General features: G+C 25.4%; 1 protein-coding gene across 6 annotated transcripts in view; it reads left to right on the plus strand.

Annotated features, from left to right (window-relative positions):
• Window positions 1-25,301, plus strand: part of LOC100197226 (nuclear pore complex protein Nup214) — a 101,597-nt gene that overhangs the window by 48,477 nt on the left and 27,819 nt on the right. For all 6 annotated transcript variants that reach the window (XM_065791067.1, XM_065791072.1, XM_065791070.1 and 3 more), the window contains 5 exons: window positions 5,273-5,343; window positions 11,458-11,518; window positions 21,013-21,110; window positions 21,186-21,283; window positions 21,362-21,428. In XM_065791067.1, the coding sequence (XP_065647139.1) occupies window positions 5,273-5,343; window positions 11,458-11,518; window positions 21,013-21,110; window positions 21,186-21,283; window positions 21,362-21,428 (395 nt within the window). The remainder of the gene's footprint in view (window positions 1-5,272; window positions 5,344-11,457; window positions 11,519-21,012; window positions 21,111-21,185; window positions 21,284-21,361; window positions 21,429-25,301) is intronic.

Consider the following 25,301-nt stretch of genomic DNA (forward strand, 5'->3'; position numbering starts at 1 on the left):
ACCATTGATAATTTTAGGGTCATGGCATGAATTCAATTTAATTTGAACATTTGTGGTTGCAATGTATTTTAAAACTATATGTACCTGTTTTATTGTTAGTAACTGAAATATCAAGATAGTTTAATGTATTTCAGGCCTTGTTTTAAGGCGTTACGCTGCTGGCAGTTTACATATACATAGAGCAATTTTACATATGCCCAAAACGATTTCCATTAAGCGACAAATTTTTTTTTTGTATAAAGGACTTTCTGTGCAACGTCGCATCTTTTTGTAAAACATGTGGGCGCATACTTGTAGGCAGAAAACATTAAAACTTTACAAGTATACATTCAAAAGTTCATAATATACATACACTTTATAAGTGTTTTTTGCATTTCTTTTATATCCTTGAATAAAATTTTGTCTTCTTTTTGAAAAATGATTGAAATAATTAGTTACATAAAAAATGTAATTACATAAATAATTAGTTACATTTTTTTTTTAAATTGTAAAAATTAAAGTTTTTTTAAATTATTTTTATAAACTTTGATTACTATTAAAAACTTTTATGTATATATTTTATGTTCTGCAAATTTTATATTCAGATTGATCTCGTAAAACAACAACAACATAAAATCTTATAAGCTTTTTCAATTCATATTGTTTTTAAAAATATTTTGAAATTTAATAAATAACAACATCATAATTAAATATTTTTAAGTAGTAGTAATTTAGCATCTGAGGTGCAGTGGTTAGAGATACCTAATATTGCCAATTGTAACAAGAAGTAAAAAAAAAAATCAACAGAAAATGGAAGGAAAGTTAGTAGCAAAGGATAAAGATCTAGTTTGTAAAAAATAATAATTTAAAAAACTTTACACTTGTGTTGGAACAAAATGAGTTCAGTACAGTACAAAAAAGTGATGAAAAGATTTTTAAACCAATAAACAAATTAAAACTCATAGCCTTTTTTAAAATTTAGATTTTTAATCTGTAAATAATAATATAATACTTTTCTATGAATTTACTTTATATTACTTATAAATATTCAGGGTTGGCCAGCAACTTGGAAATCCTGATAAAGTCAGGAAATTAAATAAATTATGCAAAACTCAGAGAATTTTATTGATTTAGTTGCAAACTATAAGTTATTACTTGAATTGACAATCAAAGTAAGATTGCAAAAAATGTATTTTTAAAGTCTCATAATAACATAATTATTTAAAAGTCAATTAGAGCACATTTGAAGCTTATGCTTTTGGGTAAAAGTAAAGGGCTGTGTGAAATTTTTTGTTGCTTTGTATGTTAAAGTTTTAGGGAAAAGTCATGGAAAATGAACATGAAAATTTTCTGGCCACCCTGATTATATATATTTACATTAATCAACTATACTCATATTAAAATGATCAAAGGCATTTATATTCAACATGGTATTATCTAACAAATTGAGTGATCCTCACAGTCATATAACTAATGGAAAACATTTTATTTTATTTTATTTTATTTTAAATTCCTCTCATGAATATTATGCATAGGTGACTGAAACACTAACATGAAAGCTGTTTTTGCGTCCAGTTGTAGTCTTTTGTAAAAATTTTTGTAAAATAATTTTTAATGTTGCCCCAATAGCATTTTTAATATCGAGTCCTCGTTGTAGTGAATTAATAATAGTAATTCAAAATTCAAGCTGGTATAGAAGGCTTTATTCAGCAAATTAATAAATATATAACCTAAAGATACCATCATATTATTTTACATAAAAAAACAATAGTTATAGAATAACAGTAGTAAGTGGTAAGAGTCTATCAGCAAGAATATAGCCAACAAGTTTAAGTTTCTGATAAAAGTTTATTCTGATAAAGTATTCTGTCTGATACACTCACCCAATCAGGAGATAATAAACTAGTTGCTCCAGCTGGTTTTATTATATAATGTGCTTTATTACCACAAAATAAAGATGGTCCTCCAACATCAAACCTGAGTGAAGTAAGTTTCAATTTTTTTAAAGAGCTACATTACCATCTAAGATAAGTCTGAAAAAAGATTATTTTGTTCATCTGATGTTAGATTTTGGTATGTTTACTTTGTTCAAGTCAAGCTTATTTTTCAAGTTCAATATCTCAATTAAGTTTAGTACTGTATTAATTGAAAGTAAAAAGTTTAAAATTCTGCTTTATAAATACTGTGTTGAAAATATTTAGATATAGTAGACTTATTATTAGGTGGTTTCATGTCATAATTTATTTTCTCAGTATAGTTATCAAGGTCTATATTGTAGATGATAATTTTGATAAGGATCCTTGTTTATATACTTTAGCATTCTTTTCCCTTCTCTTTTTTGGATCGAACTAGAAATTGGAGCAACTTCAATGTTATGAAATGTTATGGATTGCTTTAATCCAGTCTCTACGTCTTCTTCTTTTAAAAGCTGATTTTCCAAAAGAAACTTTTAAAATTTTAAATCCACATTAGTTTTCACATCTTTTTTAGAAACTAATGACACAACAACTGGTTATATTAAGTGAATAAATTTCCTAACAAATCATAAAAGTATCTTAATGTTATTTTCTGGAAAATTTCCAATTTTTTTCGGCCTACAACTATGCGCGTGCATGTTTTTTTGAAAATGCTGCACCAAAAATTTGCACAAAACGTATGTTTTTTTTATAACAAAATTTAAAGCACAGCAATATAATTTTAATAAATGGTGTTTTGAAAAATATTCTTTGCTTTCGCACCAAAGTTGCTGATAAAGTAATAAACTTATAATAAATAAAGTAAAGAAATTAATGTCATTTTTTTATTTGTTACTCTCTATTTTTTTAAAAATAAAAAATCATTTTTAGTTGCAAAGCTGCAATTAGAAATTCAAGAAATAATAATTTCAAACTATTTAACATATTTTAATTCATTTATACAAATGTCGAGAAAAGAAAGAAATTTGTTTGTATTAAACATTTTTAAAAATGTAATATCAAATTTAATTATTTGATGTAAAAAATAAAATAAAATAATCATTCTATAATAGGATTTTTACATTTGTTTAACTTTTTTTGTGGTAATTAATAATATTGCAGTAGTTTAAAAGTAAATGTCTTTAAAAAATAAAAAAATAAAGAGAATTTTATGATGTCAAATTCACATTTGACTGATGCGTTAAGCATTTTTTAATTTAAAACAAGGCCTGTATTAGTCGGCAGATTTAATTGTGTATTGAATACTTTTGTATTGTTTATTAAGTAGATTTAAAAACTTTTGCGCATTTTCTTTTGCCTGGAACCTTGAATGTATATCATCAACATATCTTTTGAATGATTTGCCATGGATATTATTTTTTAGTGTCATTGAGAGTGCATTACTTTCATGATACTGTAAAAACACTCGGCAACCACCACCATAAAAGCTAAGCCAATTGGTCCAGAGTTTTCCAGCTCATAAGTATCATTTTCATACAAAAAATTAAGAAAGGCAAAGTCCTAAAAAAACCCTGATCTCTTTAAAAGTTAATTTAGATATAAAGCTCTGGTTGTTTCTTAAATTTTCAACTTATATAATTGCTTCTTTAAATGGGACTGAAGCAAATTAACAACATCAGAATTTCATTCTTGTCAATTTCCCATAATATTGCTATATCCACTAACTGCTGAGAATTTTTTAAATACATTTCATTTAAGTTTCGAGTGGGTTTTACCATATTGACTAAATATTTAGAGGTGCTATACATAAGTGTATAGTGTATGGTGCTTACAATTAACCACATTGGGTAGTCTTTTTCTAGCTTATGCGCTTTAAATATTCCATATAAGTGTGGTGGTATGGCATTACTTGGGTAGGTATTTTTATATTCTTTTTTGGTAAAACGCTCTAGTTTATTTAACTTTCTGATAGTGATTTGTACTTTGTGAAGAGTTTGAAAAAGTGTCATAAAATCACCCATGATCATGATCACCTAGGATTCATGGGTTTTCAGTAGTTTTGTGGGAAGTTTTGAAACTTTGAGGTCTATAAATCAGTATTTAGAGCGATTCATAAAAATTCCGAAGGTTAAATGGAGTGCATATATGTTGTGAGCATATACTGAAAATTAAAAGCAATTACTCTATCCAATATCAAGTTATCACATTTTAAGTTTTCAAGAAATGCTTGAAATGCGAAGCTGAGAAAAACACAAAAGAAAGTTTAAAAAGTAAAAATCTCAACAAATAAATCATTAAATCCTAAATTAACTTTCTGTAGCATAAGTCTTTTTTCTTTTAAAATGTCGCTGTAGTTTTTCTGTTCTAATGGATTTACTTTGCTTTTTTACATTGTAATTAGCTTTTTTAGTCATGTGTTTAACGTGTGAAATATCCAATTTCTTTGCAATTTGATGTGAAACTGTTCCTGTCAATCTGAAATTTTCTAAGATGCCAAGGATTCCGTTTCTGCCATTGTTAAAATGTATTACAGCTTAATAGGCACTCATTTCTAATGTTTATATTCCTAAAAATATAGATTTTGGTACACAAGACTATATGTTTGCATTCAAAGCCGCGTTTGCATTTTAGGTTTTAACATCCAAAATCTTTACCTATAGCACTTCTCTCATTAAAGCTTTAAAAATTGGAAAGATGAGATTTTTTATCTGCAGAGGAATTAAATTTAGTAACTCATATGCCTTTTGAACATTTTGAACAGTTACTAAGAGCATTAGTTACTGTTCAAAATTTTCATATAAAAAAATAATCAAAACAAAATTTTTCAAAAAAATTATTTTTTGATCATTTTTTTTATGACTACCACCATAACAAATAGAATTCTGTAAAAACAAAACTTAAATCCTTTAAAAACTTATATGCTTTAAACGTTAAAAACTTGAATTAAATCCATAAAAACCATAAAATATACATTGATAAGAGATTACTAAAGAGTCTTGAAGAGAGCTTATTAAAGATTAAAAGATTTTTTTGCAATTCTTTTGACTCTTTTATCATAAGCCTTGCTGCATCAATTTTATAAATTATGAATTTAAAGTTAAAAGATATAACTAAAATACAAAGCACTATTAAATGCTTTTTTTAAAAGATATTTTGATTTTTTATGCATGTATTGCAAGGAAAGTCTTTTAGTTTTTTTAAAATTGTCTGGACCCAGATCCTTATTAACTTTTTGGGAGATTTAGATCTACAGATTTGGATCCCATTAAATGGCTCTTTAAGGCTTTTGGTATAAACAAATGCAATAATGCAAAAAAATCATTTAAAAAAAAAAAAAATCGTTTTCGATGATTATCATATAATTTTTTTAAATTTAGTTTCATGGAGTCCTAAAGGTAAAAGAATAGCTATTGGTCAAAATGATGGAAAGTTGGTCCAGTATGATAAGGTTTATTTTTTATTTGCATTTATTCTTTTTAGCTGATTTTATACGTTTATAATGTTTAATCACAATTAAACCACATCAAATTCACTTAGTAATTTTTGTCGTAGCTTTTTTTAAAAAAGTGTTATAAAGCATTTAGGGGGGGGGGGGGGTAATAAATTGCAAAAATATTTTTAATTAAAATTTTCTTATGTTTAATTTTATAAAAATTTAATTATTTTTTATAAAAAATTTAAAAAAGTTAATTAAAAGTAATAATATACAAAAATATTAAACTTCTAAAACTACTTTAATATTATCAAACCTGCATTTTTAAACTAAACTCTATTTTTATTCAAACTTCCTTTTTTAATCAAAACTATTTTTAATCTGCGCACCTGAGTTATTTTAGACTAACAATATTTCAAACTGTTAATTAGAGGTTTAGTTTGTTATCGAAAACTTTTTTGTTAATGTGAGTTTTTGCTAAAAAAGAAGAGATGGTTTAATTTAAAATTATGTTGAAAATAATACTTTTGAAGCATTTTTTAATATTTTTAATTTGACCAGTAAATACAGCTGACATGTTAGCTGGTCAATAGGTAAATGTGTTAAATTATTTTTTCTTTTGTGTGCTACCTTTTGTTTATATGGTTAGTTAAAATAAGCATAAGATAAGCTGATGCTTAAGGTAGGCCAATGAAAGTAGCATAAGATGTTTTCTCCCCTACTGTACACGAAATAAATGCAAAAGAGTATACACGTCATTTTTTTCAGTGATGGTATTAATTTATTTTTAATTATGTTTATATTTTGTTGGCAGCATGTAACAATTTAAAAAAAATGTTTTAGTTTTCCCATTTGACTTAAAAAATTAGTTTTTAAAATGACAAATCAAGAAGACGTCAGAAAAAATATTTTGCACAAATATTTGGAAAATCTGTATAGAAGCAAAAATAGCAAAAAAGATGCAAACACATCCCTAAACCATTAGTCATGTTGCTTAACATTTTTTCCTAACAAAAATCAATCAGGTGCAAGTCTTGTAACAGAGGAAAGGAGGTTTTTCAAGATATAAAACTGGTTAGAAAACTGGTTAACAGTTTTATGAATAACCCAAGTCTCTCACTAGAGTAAGCGCAAAAAGATAAAGATTTTCTCATGGTTTTGTTGTAAAAGTTAAAAATAAACATGTTTTTTAAGGTTTCAGATCACAAAAAGTGCCCTACCATTCTGAAATTCAAAAAAAAAAATAGTGCAAGAACCCATTGAAGAAAGTTGTATGACAGTTATACTTTTAAAATTTTCTGAATTAATGAAGATGATGGTGCTATCTATTATAATGCAGAAATATAGAGGAAAAGCAGCGAAGAAGCTTAAATACACAAAACATGATAAGTTTGATTAAAAAACCTTGATTTGGCAAGCTATTTGTTGTGACAAAAAATTAGCACCCTATATTTCTGAATTCCATAATTTCTGGTAAAATATATGTTAAAGAGTGTTTACAAATTTTTTTTACTAAATCACATGACAGTAGACATACGTTCTGGCCTGATTTTGGCTAATTTTGATTGTTTTTGTAAAAGAATTCAATGGTTTAGTTGATATTTTTATATTATATTATACCATGTTTATTTTAAACTTTTTAATGTTAAAAAAATAACTTTTTTAATGGTTAACACAACAAAAATTGTTTTTCTCCATTTTCAGATACCACTGCTATTTCAATGCCAATTAAATTGTTATTGTTTTGTTTTTGAAATAAAATGTAAAACTACTGAAGATGTGATTTTTTTTATTCTTTGAGTTTGAAGTGTCAAAATAAAAATAATAAAATTTTTTCAGTAATTAGTAAAAAAAAATTGCTCAATAGTATTCAAAAAATTCCAGGTACTGCTATTTTCATGCTCATAACTGTATGTGAACTATGTGGAATAGTTTTATCATTCAAGATTTCAAAATAAGAAACATTTAGATTGACTCAAAATACTATTTTAAAAAAGTAAAACAAAAAAATCTATTGGAAAAAACATTATCTTGCTATTAAATGTAAAAATGTAAATGACTTGTACTAAATGTAAAAAAAAATAGTTAAAATAAGATTTTGTAAAATTTCATATTTTATAAGTGGTATTTATAAAACATATGTTTGTACTGGGACACTTTCAAACACACTTCCAGGTTGTCCAAATGGTTAAGCAGAAGAACCTAATGAGGCAAAAGATGTTGCACACAGGTGTCCCTGTGTGCAAAGCCAAATTACCAAATGTTGGAGCGTTTGCGCTTCCACTCCCAAAAACGCTAATACCACTGCCAACAGATAGTGCACCTCTAAAAGTAGCTCCACTACCAAATGTAGGAGGACCACCAAACATATTTGCCATTTGTTGGGGTGATCCAAAAACAAGTTTCCCTCCAAATGATGAAGCAGCAGCTCCAAAAATTGCTACAGAATAAAATAATAAAGCCAGAGATAATATTACCTAGGATTAATTACATTATTGAATATTTATTTATTAATGTATGGCGGAGCAAGTAATACTATATCATCTACATAACATAGGGTGTTAATAGGCATACCAACAATATGGTACCAACCAAGATTTGATTAGTGCTGCTTATATTACATCTCATTACCTTAACCAAGTTAGATGGTAAATAAAGTAAAGTGAGTTTTAAATTGAATTAAAAAATTAGTTCACACTTTTTCAAGACAAATAAAAATGTGTTAATTTTATAACATAAGTATTTGTTTTGCTAAAATAACTCTTAACATGTCCTAGAGTAGAAGACATGGCTTTATTTTATGGTATAGAATTTTATTAAGTGAAGCCAACATTTATTTTATATTAAAACAGATTTTAAATAAAAACAACTCTACAATTACAATTGGCAATTACCAGAATCTCTAAAAGAAAGAATTTTATATTATATTATCATGACTTTTTTCTAATTTAGTTTACTTTTTAAAATTAGTTTTAAATACTTCTTATTTTCAAATTGCAAATTTTTTTTTGAGAAAATGTGATTTTTTCTACAAAAAAAAAGTTTCATTTAATAGCCAGTTTGGTTAATAACCTTGTAATAGTTAATATACATGGAATACCAGCATGGAAAATAATGGCTGGTCAACGGTCAATGACCGCACAAAAATTTGCTATTTTGACCTCCCAAAATAAATTCTTGCTGGTCATGGTTGACTGGTTGAAAAAAAATCAAAGTTTTTTAAAAACAAGATTTGACAAAAAATCAGAATATTATTTGGAAAATGCATATACCAAAATTTTATAAAATCATTTAAATATTGAAAGCGTTTAAAATAGTTTTATTGTTAATGGTATGATGCTACTTTAATTGCTAGCCGGTCATTAAAGTGAAAAGCAAAAAGATGTTAATTTTTTTTTACAATACTGCCTGGATTTCATCTTTGTTTTTAAATGTTGCATTAAATTAACTTTATATCCAAAATTCAATAAATAAAAATTATTAATTTTTAATCATTATTCTATTTAATTGTTTAAAAAATTTATTGTCATAAATGAAATTAATTATTGTCAAAATTAAAATTAATAACTCATTAATAATTTTATATTATTAATTCTTCTACTTTAAATTCGATATACTCGTATATACTGTATATATTCAATATATTTGTATATACCGTTATCAACCCATACGTGCTTAAAGTATGTGCCAATGAGGCGGCTACCCTACTTGCCATCATTTTTCAGAAATCGATGGATCAAGGTGTAATCCCAAAAGCGTAGCTTTCAGCAAAGTAACACCACTGTTCAAAAAAGGCTCCAGACTTGACCCAGAAAACTACAGGCCTATCTCCATCACCCTTGTATCATGCAAAATAATGGAAAAAATAGTTAAAGAAAAGAACATGCAGCATCTTGTAGCCCATAAACTTATTGCCAGTTGTCAACACGGCTTATTCAATAAAAAAGTCTGTTACAAATCTGTTTGAGGCTAAGGACTTTCTGACCTACAGTGTTTCTCGGAAGCTTCCAGTAGGCATGTTTTTTCTTGACTTTGATTAAACAATTGTCTTCTTAGTATTAAGTATTTAGTTTAAATATTATCTGTAAACGAGAGTTGATAACATTATTATTAACTAATACCCTGTTCATGCTGATTATTAACTAATACCCTGTTCATTAACTAATACCCTGTTCATGCTGACGATACAACACTTTTTATTTTAAACACGCAATAAAATGTCACTATTAAAAGGTGCATAAAACAACAATAAAACAATAGTGCGAGGTTGTTTTGTCAATATAAAAAGTTTGTTTTAATATAAATCAACCTTACCATGTTGTTTGATTGATGTTTTATACAGTTTTATAACATTAAAAGCAAAAAGGCGCGTTTAAAATAAAATGTGTTTTACCATAAGTGTGAATAGGTTATAACATTTGCGGTTATTGAAATGGTTTTAATAAGCACGTGATATAAAATGTTTGCTAGTTTTTATTTTTTAACTTCGAAGATTGAAGTTCTTATTTTATTATTATTCGAAATTGTTTTATGTAATTAAGAACATTATCTCAACTGTACTTTTTTCTTTTTTTTTTTTTAATTTAATCTTTTCAATTATTTTTCTTGTAGCTTTTCCCACCATTTGCAAAGTCATTTCAATGAAATTAATTTTTTTTAAATAAATTTAAAAAAATCAACAGTCTGTTTGCACTTTTAAAAAAAGCATTGGTTTTATTTAAATTTATCATCATTAAATTAATACACATTTGTTAATTTTCAAGCATTAACTTATTTTTGTATCTATAAAGTTCAGTCATGAAGAACTATTGCCAAGATAAAAACTTGAACAAATAAAAAAAAATTCGACTGTCCAAAAAAAAAACAATTGTCCGTCAATTCCTCGTGTTGGCTGGTCAAATTGACCGCTCGCCTACCATGCTGCTACATTTACTATCTTATAGCTTGCCGCTACATCGACTGAGAGTTTGGTTAAGGCAGGCAGTCTATCGAATAATAGTAAAAAAACTTTTTCCAGTCTTAAATAATTTTTTTTAAAAAACCTAAAACTGACCTAGCAATGGTAAAATTTTGTATATGTATATATATAGATTAAATTAGTAAAAAACATTTATCTAACTTTTTTCTTCTACTTTAAGTTTCACCATTGCTAGATCATCAGGAAGAGAACTCTTCCTGATGATCCAGCAATGGTGAAACTTAAAGTAGAAGAAAAAAGTTAGATAAGTATTTTTTACTAATTTATTATTGCTCTGTTCTTTAAGAATATTGAGCACTCTAATTGTAAAATACACTAACATAATTTACATATATGTGTGTGTGTGTGTGTGTGTGTGCGTGTGTGTGTGTGTGATATTATTTATTTTTATTTTTTTACTGCAAAACATGTGCGGAGTATTGCTATTTCTTGGAACTGGTGTTTGGGTCTAAAAAGTTTTTTTTCAAACTCATTTGAGTTGGTTTTTTCGAAAAACAAAAAACACAAAAAAAAGTAAATTAAAAAAATAACAGTTTATAAAAGTAAACTTTAAAGTTACAGTAAAATTTATTATTATTTCTACATTTCCGTATATATGTTTATATGTTTATACTTTAGTGTAAACTAAAATAGTGTTGAGCATAAAATTTTTTTTTGTATATCCTGTGATTACTAACAAAGGTCACTACAATTACACCTCTGTTTACTGACAAAGATCAACATAGTTTCCTATATTTATAAACTTTTGTTTTGTTTTGTTTATTTTATTATTTAGTTTGTTGTTTAGAACCATCATAACAGTCATTTTGTTATTTATTTCAATACAACTTTGTATATTCGATCAGATAAAAGTTATTTTCATAATGTTACTTTAAGCTATATCTCGTAATATTACACCTGAATTAGGTTAAACTCTGACATAATTATATATAGGATAGTCTGAAATACCCTTTTACTGATAATCTCTTTAAAAATTTTCTTTATTACATCAATATATTAGAAATAACATCAATATATTAACATTTTTTTAACCCAGTTTTTTTTAATTATTGTTATTTTTTTTTAGTATTTATTATTTTTTTTTTTTTATTACTTATTTAGTGATCCTAACATATATGCAAATCTGAATTTTATTTTTAATTATTTTTAAGTCATTAAAGGAAGAAAAAAAAATTACAGTGTGTAATTTATTTGAAGGAGAAACAAAATCTGGTTAGTATATTTTTTACTGTGAATTAAGGTCTTTTTTTATGTTGATTCAATGTTTAAGCAGGTAGCTAAGTATGAAACATTTATTTCATACTTTGATAAGCAGTCTGACATCATACTGAAATAATGGGCTGCCAGTGGCATCAGTACATATATGCAAGAAGTGCCTTAATGATTGCATTTTTTTCCTCATAGTTCTTATAATATAAATATATATATATATATATATATATATATATATATATATATATATATATATATATATATATATATATATTTATATATATACATATATATATGTATATATATATAAATATATATATATATATATATATATATATGCATATATATATAAATATATATATATACACATATATATATATATGTACATATATATATATATATATATATATATATATATATATATATATATATATATATATATATATATATATATATATATATATATATATATATATATATATTAGTATGTCCCAAAAAAACAAATTTTTTTAAAAATGTCTGCTCCCACCCTCTAAATGTGTTCTATATAATAAAACAATACTGGAATTAAAGAATTTTTTTAGAGGTAGCTCCTTAAGTCCCTTAAACATCAGGCGGGTCTCTAATATTATTAAAAAGAAAAGTTCTTCAAAAGTATATCATGTTGGGTCTCAAAAGAAGCAAAATTTTATAAAAATTTAATAAATAATCATTATTTTATAAAATATTTGTTTAAATTTTACTGCTTATTTCATTTTTAGTTTAAATGAGGAATTTAGTTTATAATACAGGAAGACATAATGGAAAACATTCATTTAATTATTAAAATTTTATTTTAATATTTAAATGAATGTTTTCCATTATGTCTTCCTGTATTATAATGTCAGAACTCATTCTGCTGTAGTTTGTAATTTTTAAATGGTTTTTTATATTTTGATTTTGTACTTCATGGCTGATAATTGCCGATAGGCATGAAACTTGAAGTTCTATAAAAAGTTGTTTTTCTAAATTTTAAGTGTATATATATATATATATATATATATATATATATATATATATATATATATATATATATATATATATATATATATATATATATATATATATATATATATATATATATATATATATATATGTATGTATGTATGTATGTATGTATATATATATATATATATATGTATATATATATATATAATATATATATATATATATATATATATATATATATATATACACACACACACAGTAGGCAAAAAATAATAATTTTACACGTGAAAAAAAATCATACTTTTAAAGATTGCATCAAAAAAATGAGTTTTCCGTTAAAATGTTTGAAATTTTTTTTAGATATCTTATCAAGTATTGTTTTAAGAATTTATTTGTGCATTGATGAATTAATTGCTTTTCATACCTATTGAATTTTACACAATTGGTCTAATAATGCATAAAATTGACTGCAAAAAAATAATTGTACACTGACAAAATAGGTCATTATTTTAGCATAAATCGAGCAAATTGAAGATCCAACAAGTTAGTACAATTGAAAATAGTAATTTTTTAAATACACTTTCATTCTAGAAATAAAGTATAGTGTTTTAGCAAAATGGCGTCAAGAAAATAACGTTTGTCTTTCTGTCAACGGAGCCCCGTAGTTGATTCGAAAAATCAAGGAAAATCCTACTGTCAGATCCAAAAAGAAACAAAAATTCCTTTTACAACAGTGTCCTCAATAGTTAAGAAGCATAATCTGATTGGAACCGTTGCTAGTGTGGCTGGCAGAGGATGAAAGCGCAAGGCCACCAGTGCAATTGATTGCAATATCATTAATGTAAAGAAAATAGATTTGTTTCAGCAGCTAAATTAGCTTTAAAAGTTCAAGAAGATCACAATATCACAGTAACCCCTCAAACAATTAGAAATCGTATTAGAGAACAAGGGTATAGAGGTAGAGTAGTTTGTAAAAAACCTTTTTTAACTGCAAAACAAAGAAAACATCGATTAGAATTTGCAAAGAAGTATGAAAAAATGCTGATATCATATTGGAAAAAAATTTTGTAGTCAGATGAGTCAAAATACAATCTCCTCTCATTGGATGGAATTCAGAAAGTGTGGCAAAAAAAAAGAAGCTTATAAATTAAGTTGTTTGCGAGGTAGTGTAAAGCATGGAGGAGAAAATGTAATGGTGGGGTAGTATGAGTTGGAAAGGAGTGAAGAAATTGACATTTATTGATGAAAAAATGGATGCTTCAATGTATTGTGAAATTCTCAAAGCCAACTTGCGACCATCTACTAAAATAACATCAATGTCTTGGAATGGCCATCTCAAAGTCCGGACTTGAATCCTATAGAAAATTTGTGGTATATTTTGGACAGAAAAATTTGTGATCGAGCATTTAGATGCAAAGATGACTTGAAAGAAGCTATAATGAGCGCATGGGATAATATAACAACAGGAGAGACTCAAAGTTCAGTCAACTCAATGCCAAATCAACTAGCTGAGACCATCAAGGCCAAAGGAGGCCCACTCGATACTAATTTCCATGAAGTTTGATTAATTTGACATTATTTTTGAACTGTACGATTATTTTTTTTGCAGTCAATTTTATGCTTCATTAAATCAATTGTGTAAAATTCAATAGGTATAAAAAGCAATTAATTCATCAATACACAAATAAATTCTTAAAACAATACTGGATAAGATATCTAAAAAAAAATTTAAATATTTTAACGGACAACTCATTTTTTTGATGCAATCTTTAAAGTTATGATTTTTTTTTTTGCATACTTTATATATATATAAATATATATATATATATATATATATATATATATATATATATATATATATATATATATATATATATATATATATATATATATACATATGTATATATATATGTATTTATATATATATATATATATGTATATATATATATATATATATGTATATATATATATATATATATATATATATATATATATATATATATATATATCTGTTGAACTCCTTTTAATAATTATTTTATCAAAGAATATTTGACAATTGTTTTAAAATATTTTTGCACACGGAAGCTTATTGGAAGCTAAGTGTTGTTGTTTGATTGTAATGGTAATAAGTATTGGTTATCATTGCTATCGGATTAAAATGAGTAAACTATTAAATCAAAAAAAAGTCTTAGAAAATTTTCTTCAAAATCCTTCATTGTTACAAGTTGACATTTCAAAATTGAAGATGATGGAACCTATTAAAAAGGACTTTTTTCAATTGCCAGGGCAGCAATATTTTTATCAGTCGAAAGGTAGATATGTTGCCAAAAAGTTCAAGTATATTCAAACTGAAAAATTGCTCCCAAGTTTCTCATTTGGCAAACAATCTGCTCCTGTGGTTTAAAAAGTACACCATGCATTACTTGTAAAACTTTGAGTGCAGATTTATACATAAAAGAATGCTTAAAGAAATGCCTTTTGCCATTTATTAAAAAGCATGAAATGCCCACAATATTTTGGCCTGATTTGGCTACAATTCACTACTCCAAGAAGTCTCTAGAATGGTATGAACAAAATAGCGTCAAGTTTGTTCCTAAGGAAGCAAATCCTCCAAATTGTCCTGAACAGCGAGTTATTGAAAGTTATTGGTCAATTATAAAAGGAATCTTATTGAAAAGCAAGAAATTAGCTACAAATAAAAAAGATTTTAAGAAAAAATGGATAGCCGCCTTAAAAAAAGTAACTTAAAGCAAGATCCAGCAGATGATGTCAAGTACTCGCAAAGATATTCGGTTTCTATCTAAGTGTCTGATAAAAAATATAAGAAATTATTGAAATAAATAATTTAATTAGCTTCGTTGTTTCAAAAAATCACAAAAATCTGTTAAGTTGTTTTCGAGTAATTAACAATTAAAGGGTGCTGAATTTCATCAAGTTAAACTGATATATATATATATATATATATATATATATATATATATATATATATATATATATATATATATATATATATATATATATATATATATATATATATATATATATATATATATATATATATATATATAAATCTAAATAAAATGCAACTTATAAAGATTTAAAAATAAAAATAGCAAAACAAAATGGGCAGAACATGGGAGAAGTGTACATACTTTGACTGAAATAGGTAAACGTTCAAGGATCGGTAAATTTTGAAAAAACCGCCAGTAAATTTTATAATTTTTTATCAAAAAGAAAGATAATACTAATTGTTAAATAAAATATAATAATCAAAATGTATTTAAAGCTTCATTTTATCACATGTTATATAGCTTTTGAAATATATACTTCATAAAATGTTTTTTTAATCTACTGACTACTCTTTTATACAACTTGAAGTGTCTATTTCATGCACATGCGATGAGAAATGTTTTAATGACACCAGATTATATTATGTATATTGTAGGATAACAATTTAAAACTAAAAGCAATTCAAATTTGCAACATGAAAAAAAGTTATCTGAATTTAGAGAGAGATGTAATAGTCTCTTTCAAAAAATGGCAGGACTGTAACTAAATTAGTGCAGCCAATACACCACATGGGTGTAAATTGTAAAAAATGTGTGAGTTTAGAAAGGAGCATTTACCTTAAAATAAAAGAAATTATTATAATTTATTTATAAGTTTATTATAATTATTATACAATTAAAATAAACGCTATAAAAAGAACAATTTAAAAAATTATAACAATTTTGATTTTTCCCCATTTTCTTGTTTCAGAATATTCAATAAATCTACTTGCTGATTTTCAACCTGAAATTTGTCAATCTATGTGTTTCTAATCATGTTCAATAGAATTAAGGTCAGGACTTTGCTATGTCAATTCCATTGATTAAAATTTTTTGCTATTGAAAAAGAGTTTTATAAGGGTTGAAGTGTCTTGAGTCCTGCTGAAATATCCATCCTCGAGCCCTGAAAATGTTCCATGTAAAATGTTGTCTTGGTAAATGCTGAAATTAAAGAACTATATAATGTAAAATGTAGTGTTGACACAATCAAACGTCTTTTGAGGTCTACAAATCTGTTTGGAAGATGTCCTACAAAGAAACTTTTTATTTATATAAAAAATCGAAAAGCACGCCTAAGATTTACTAATAAACATTTGAATTGGGAAAGAAAACAGTGATTGAAAGTACTTTTTAGTGATGAGTTTAAGTTTATGTTATTTGGATCTGATAATATTAGATATGTCCGTTGACCAAAAGGCCATTAAAACGATCCTAAATACCAGCTACCAACACTAAAGCGCAGAGGTCGAAACGTTATGAAATGGGCTAACTTTAATAGAGATTGTATCAGTCCTATCCATTTGATTGATGGCAAAATGGATTAAAATATGTATAAATATGTAGTTAAGAATGTTATGCTACCACATGCTAAAGACAAAATGCCTCAAGGAAGGATGTATTACCAGGACAATGACCCAAAGCACACTCCAACCCTTGTAAAAAACTTTTTCAAAACCAAAGAAATTCAATTAACCGAATAGTCTTAGCAAAGTCCTCTTCTTAATTCTATTGAATGTTTATGTAAGCTCATTGATCAACAAATTTCAATTCGAAAACTAGCAAGTAAACGTGATTTATTGAATACTCTGAAAAAAGAATAGGAAAAATCAAAATTATTGTGATTATGAAGCTGGTGGACTCAATGCCTTGTCATTCTCAAGCAGTAACCAATGCTAAGGGCTTTCCGACAAAGTACTAAAGCAATACTTTAAAACAAGAGCATAACTTGAGATAACTTTTTATTCAAAAGTTATCTCAAGTTATGCTCTTGTCCGGTTACTTTTGCACGCTACTGTATATATATATATATACATATATATATATATATATATATATATATATATATATATATATATATATATATATATATATATATATATATATATATATATATATATATATATATCAGGCCTTGTTAAGAAGCGTTACGCAGCTCGCATTTTGCTTGCGAAAAGGCGATTTGCCTACGCGTTCAGCAGTTTTGCGCTACGCAAAAACTTATATCTACCTTTTGATTGTCGTTAACGTGACGTTTATTCAGAAGAAATAAAGTCGTAAGTAAAAGCATTTAACCGCAATTGTAAACTAATAGATTTTTTGTTAAAGAAACAGTTTGTTAAATAATTTTTTTGTTGTTGTTAAAAATTAGTTAAAAAAAAATTAAGTGTTTTAAATTTTATCTTAAGGAATTAAAAATATAAATTTCTTTTAAATATAAAATTTATTTTTAGTCATAATAGTTTAAAAAATGCACGATTTATTTTGATGTAAATATTTTATTAATAAGATATTTTGTTTATTGTTAATTCAATAACGTAAAGTTTTAATGACGTTTGTTTAATTTATGAAAATAAATTATGATCACGAATATGTTATCGGTAACTGATAAAAACAACAAAAAACTCTTTCTTGTTTAAAAACATTATTAAAATGAGTTCACAAATTAAATAAGAATTATTAAAATGTTTTATTTTTATTATTAAAAATGTTATTATTAAAATTATTAAAATTGTTATTATTATTATTATTATTAAAAATGTTATTATTAAAAAATTATTAAAATAAGCATTATTAAAATGAGTTCACAAATTAAATAAGAAAAAATTTATTAACAGTTAATAAAATAACCAAAACCAACTGTAAAATCATAAGAAAATAAACAAACTTTATTTTACGTTTCATGAAAAAATATTTTTTTCAAACTAAAATTTAGTTCATATTTGAAAAAAATAATAAAAATGATTTTTTAAATAAGAACTTAGATTTTATTTGTGACTTTGGTTACAGTGAGAAAAAAACAAACTGTTTGTATGATTTTTAACGCGTTTACAAAATAACTTTAATTACAATGCGGTACTTGAAAAGACGCTAGTGACGCAATATAACTTCTAACGATGCAAAATATATTTGATGAGTTGAGTTACTTAGAAATGCGTTACGCATTTTCGCGAAATCTTGTAACAAGGCCTGATATATATATATATATATATATACACACACATACCTACATAGATAAAAATGTATATGTGAATATATATATTCAGCAATTCCATACTACGCGTTAATTACACTATCATATATGGTGTGTGTGTGTATATATATATTAGGGTGCTCTGAAAAATAAAAAGTCAATATTTTTTAGCTCCCTGGATGTTTTCCAATTTGTTTCACCATAAAATACAAGAAAAATCATACCTTAAGATTTAGAAACAATTGTAAGCCTTGCCACCACAAAGAAAATGTTTTTCATATTATTTAACATTAAGAATGCTACGATAAAATTTGTAACATTAAAAATACAACACATTTTTTTTTCAAAATCTAGAAAAACTGTTGGTATCTTCATTTAAACAATGAACATAATGAAAAAAGTTCAGTAAGGTTGTTTTATTAGTTTTAAATATGTTTAATTAGTACTGATGTCTCTAAGAAAAAAAAAAAGTTTTTAAATGTTTCCCAGGTTTCCTTTTATAAAATCTGGTACTTTGTGCCTGTGTTTTTCAATAACCTGTAACAAATATTGTTTCTGTATTTCATCTTTAGTGAAAGTGTTTCACAAAGTCTGTGATGAGTTTCATGGCTCTTTCAGCAAGATCATTAACAACTTTTGCATGATGAATAAACATAAATGCTTCTTGAAAATCTCTACTTGTTTCCCACTGTGCTGGCGGCAAGTATAACCAGGCAGTTTATATTCTGAGTAGGTTGAACAGGAGTCAAGATTTCTTGCCAATCAAATGTACTAATTTTGTAGATAAAACCAACTGTGGAAAAACTGGTACTCCTTTATCCAGTGGCATGTCTTTTTTTCCTTCGATAAATTGTCTGGCTATTTGTTTCTTTTTTAATTCTGGCACCAAGTTTGAAAAAAGAGAAAAAGTTTTTGGTTTTGTAGCAGATTTTGGTGGGTTTTAAAAATCTTAATCTCCAGAATTGTCTAAACTGCGTGTAACTGTAACACTAGAGTCTTCTGCAGGTTGCAAGTCTACATCAGGACTTATAGTTTCAGGTTTTGTGCTTGATGTTGTTGAAAGATTTTGTCTTCTTTTTTCTTCAACCATTCTTCTTGCCATTTCAATTCTCTTTCTCTGTATTTTCTGCGTAATTTTCCTTTTATATGCTCAGTCTACTAATCCCAAAATAACTCGCTTCTGATCTCTAAGTACTATAAGAAATTCAATATCTTCTTTTTCTGCTCACTATCATGAAGTCGTTCAGTTTCTATTTTGTTTTAAGCATCTTGGTGAGCAATATAAAAATAATTTTTCAGATCATCAATAAACAGTTTTTCTTTAGCTTCATTAGATTGACATCCTTTCTTCTTTTGAAGTATTCTATAAGCATCATACAAATCCAAAATTTTTGCTTAAACCTTGTCTTTGCATTGAATTGCAATTCCAGCTTTATCCCATTGATTTTGAATTTCTACAATAACCGTGTTTGCTATAGCACCATTACATTTGACATGTTTAGCATGTTTCATGTTCCATCTTTTATAAAGAAAAAGAAATGCAGGACATCTCCCTTTGATGGAATTCTTGATGGTAACAATTAAGTTAATGGTTTTCCTAATAACCAGATATCAATGTCTTTTCTTAAAACCGGTCTATCCATAATTGGGTTAAAGCGATGAGTAGTGTACAAGTAAAAAATTGCAATACTTAAAATTTAGTTTCTCTTAATATCTTTGATAATCTTTGATAATTTACCTTTAAATAAAAATAAATGATAGAATTAAAGATATTATAAAAAATATTATAAAAATACATTATTAAAGATAATATACATATTAAAATATTAATTAATTATCAATTAAATATTATTATTTATATGCTTTATTTATAAATTATTTTTATATATTTATAAATATATATAATTTATATTATATTCATATTATAATTATTTTGTATCATTTATGTAATAATTGAAAAAGTTTGAGTCAAACTTATGTGGCGTACTTGTTATGTAACGTAACATATCGTAAATTTACGTAAAAAAATTCCAAACTATTAATTTTTTGGGAGCTGGTGGCAAGGCTTATACACTACTAACTTGATTAAAATTTGTTTACTTATTCTAAAATAGATAAAGGAATGGGAAAATTAACAGGGAGCAAGATTTTGAGGAAAAAAAATTTACACTATACATTTCTAGAGCACCCTAATATATATATATATATGTATATATATATATATATATATATATATATATATATATATATATATATATATATATATATATATATATATATATATATATATGTATGTATATATATATATATATGTACATACATACATACATACATACATACATACATACATACATACATACATACATACATACATACATACATATATACATATATACATATATATATATATATATATATATATATATATATATATATATATATATATATATATATATATTTAATAAACTTAGACTTTTTTTTTTTTTTAGTCAGTGGTTTATATTGGCTTTCTTCATTCCAATTCTTTGTTGTTTATGCTTCTGTGAATGTAGCAGGTTCATCAACTGCAGCTATTGTAACAGTTCCTGTATGTATTTTTCTTTACAAAGTTTATTTTGTATGAAAATTAAAAAAGAAATTTATGTTATTAATTTTTCTTTAGAACAATGATCCACCAATATTTCATTTACTTGAAGATATTTACTTTGGATTCAACAATGAAAAACTTTTATACTACTATTTTGCTTACTTGTCAGAATGGTATTAGTTATTAACTTCTACTTATGAATTTGACTCACTTTTATTGAAACTTAAAAATATTTGTTAAACATTTAATAGGCAACTGATGATAACCATGTCAAGCAATAATATGGAAGCAGTACCAGTTGGTAATATTGAGAATAAGGTTATTGAGTTTATTGCATTGTTTTTATATATAGACATACATAAGTACTAACCTTTGACACTAACATGGCAAACTGTAAAAATGTGAAAAGTATTTTTTCTGACTTATGTAAATGTTTAAGTAGTTTTTTTTAAATTTAAGTGTAAATTGATTTTGAACTAAAATTGAAAAAAAATTGAAAATTTCATTTTTTGATTTTTTTTTCAATTAAAACTCTCAACATAACATAGTGTTTGATAATTTAATAGAAAGATTTTTGAAATCTAAATTACTTTTAATTACTGAGTGAGTTATCTTATAAGTTTGATTTTAAATTTTAAACTAATGGGTAAACTGTCGGATTTTTACCCATTAGTTTTTTTTATTTCCATATTAACTTTTTGTAAACCCTCCTATTTTGTCAAAATGTCTTTAATGAGCTAATAATTGATATTAAGGTAACTATGTATTTATTCAGAACAAAAAAGAAGAAATCCAACAAATTATTTATTCAGAACAAAAAACTAGGTCAAGTCTTGTCTAAACTTATTCTTTATCTGAACTATCTCTAGGATTTAGTAAAAATATATTTTTTTGTGATCCATATTAACTGGTGTGGTATCAAAAATAATTATTTTGAGACTACACCATGCGTTCTTGTATTCCATATCCAATGTAATTATCAGGTAGGTCTTAAGATTAAGGTAAGGCTAAAAGTATTTTGATCTCAAGACCTACAGAGGTATGGTCTTTTAGCTCTCATCTTTGTTTTCTGTTAATTCCCAACTTAAGTGAGTGAATTTGTTAAGTGAATTTTTAAAAAAAAGTATAACTATATATATACCAACCCTTGTAATAAGGATCGGCATTCAGCAATGCCGACCTAAAAGTGTTTGAGGTTGGCAAAAAATTGCCAACCTCCTTTCTATGTTTTCCGGTAACCCTTTTCTATCAAAATTTTTTGACAAGCACTAACAGTTTGAGGTCAGCAATTTATTGCCGACCTCATTTTTCCTAATTCCAAGGATTGATATATATATATATATCTATATATATATATATATATATATATATATATATATATATATATATATATATATATATATATATATATATATATATATATATATATATATATATCTGTGTGTGTGTGTGTGTGTGTATATGTATATACACACACACACATACATTCATACAAGGTCTATTCTAGAAAAAAAATTTGGGTGGCGGTACCCCCTCCCCCTGTTGCAAAGAAATTTAGAAGAAAATCAGCATTTTTTCGCAAAAAAAATCTTTGATATAAAAAACGTTTAAAAAAAAAAGGTCCTCAAATTTTAATTTAAGCGGCGCCCAAATACAGTCAACGCTGTTGAAAATGATCTAGAATAGCCGATATATATACACATATACATACACATATATATACGCACATATATGTATATACAAATATATATATATATATTTATATACATATGTATGTATATATGTGTGTGTGTGTGTATATATATATATATATATATATATATATATATATATATATATATATATATATATATATATATATATATATATATATATATATATATATATATATATATATATATATATAAAATTAATGTTACTAGTTATAAATTAGCTGTTCCAACTGTAAAACGGGTTATGTTTGTTCCAAAATTAAGTTTAAGTCTGTTATAGGGTTTATACAAAACCGACTTTTTGAAAAACCGGTTTTTGAAATCCAAATTCTCAAAAAAAAACAACGGTTTTAATCAAAATTTTGTAAAAAAATGTTGGAAGTTATATAATAGGTAGAAATATTTTATTTAATTATATGAAATCACTAAAAACAAGATGAATATCTGAGTTAAAATATAAAAAAATGGATTATGCATATCTAACATAAAACAACGAAAGCTTCATTTATTCTAGAATACCTTCGTGCAAATTTAATCTCTGCACGAAGGAATTCTAGAATGAACAAACAAAATTTTAATACAAAAGATAAATTGGAATCTCTTGTTGGCAACTAAATTTGAGCAAGAAATACCTGTTTACTAATAGAAACAATTGTTTCTGTTGGTAAACCTTTCTATTGGTGGTATTGCAAAACCTTTACATTTCAATGTTATTATTTTGAATCAAGCCTTTTGTTAGAGATGGCATTGAGTAGCTAAACTTCAGAATGTAACATAATTGTACAATCAACTTTAAATTTTTCTTTATCATTGAGCACCGTGGATAAACATTTAACCATTAAGTTCATGACTCCATCTTTATCAATGTTTATTTGACCAGTGCTGGTATCAAACCTCTTATATCTCAGTGCTGAGCCAGAATTTCAACTACTGCACCATGTACTATGGCTGCTCAAAGTTGAACTGTTCAAAGTTCTATCCCAACTAAGAAATAAAGTAAGGAAGAATATAATAAATAAAAAAATAAATGTTGCTAAAGTTTATAAAAAAATAAAATAAAAACTAATATAAAATACATTGTTTTAATTAAAAAATATATTTAAAAATAAAGAAATACTGACTTATACTGCTTTGTTTAAACATTGATAAAACCCTTAAGTAAGTAAAATTTGAATATATTCTTAAAAAAAAAATTATAAAGTTTACATAATGGTTAAACAAAACTAAACTCTATTACTATCCATCTCTTGAACAACTAAACAAAATAAGCATATAATAACTCATATTGCATATATTATATGCATAAATCACTGCTAGCCCTTTCGTGACGAGTGACCCGTATGGCGGTTCATAAAATTTGTTTCTAAATGACGAGTGACCTGCATGGCGGTACATAAACAGTTTTGAATATTTCAAATCATCTATAGCAATTGGGGAAAACTTTAAACTTATTTTTGAAATGTGAATAATTTCTTAAGTTAATGCTTCAAACCGTTTGTTAATTGCATTTATAGTTCGCTCAAAAATCAATTTTAAAAGATGACAAAAAGAGATAAAAAGTATACTGTCATAAATGAGATCCTTGAAATTTTTTTCAATGATAGTGGTGAAGATTTTTTTTGTTTGATCACCGCAATAAATGTCTTATTTATTTAATATCAAAAACGATATGTTTATGTATTTCTTCTTTATTTGTTAAAGGTTACAAAGAGAAACTATATAATTTTGTTAATTTCAACATGATATATTTTGATCATGTTACTAAGATAATAAATTTTTTTTTTAGTTTTTTAATTTTCTGAAAGCCAATTTTTTGACAAAAAAAACAAGGTCTTATTTGTAAAATTCTGACTAGTAATTTTTATTTTATACTCTTTTAATTGATCATGATCCAAGATCGTTATTTTACGTGCAGTCATATAGCTGTTTTTAAGTCAGTCGCGAAAGGGCTAGTACAGTATAAAATATATAAGATACAAACCTTCATCTTCTTTAATTTAATCTCCATTTGTTTCCTTGTTATTTTTTTGTTCATTTTTTTTAATAAAAAGATATTAATAAAAAACCAATAACAAAAAATAGCAGCTAAAAAATAAGGTTGATGCAGGCAAAATAAAAGTTAAGGTTTAAACAAACAATAAATATAAAACAAAAAACAAACAACATTTACAAAGTTAACTATAGATAACTTCATAAAAAAATAACAATTTAAAACAAATAACATTCGCAATTGATGAAAAAAAAACTACTTAAAAATGCCATGCATTTCTAAGTAGTTTTTACTTAAAAAAGTAAAAAATCACAGGCAATGTTTTGATTACATAAAATGTAATCAAAACATTGCCTGCGATTTTTTTTTTCTGTAAGCGTTACAGAACAGAACAGAAAAACTAGCAATATTAACTTAAGTTGCGCTATTCAAGTAAAAAGAATAATACATTGCAACTTTTCACTTACATAAAATGTAATCAAAACATTG

The sequence above is a fragment of the Hydra vulgaris genome, chromosome 02 (assembly GCF_038396675.1).
Source record: "Hydra vulgaris chromosome 02, alternate assembly HydraT2T_AEP".
Lineage (NCBI taxonomy): Eukaryota > Metazoa > Cnidaria > Hydrozoa > Anthoathecata > Hydridae > Hydra > Hydra vulgaris.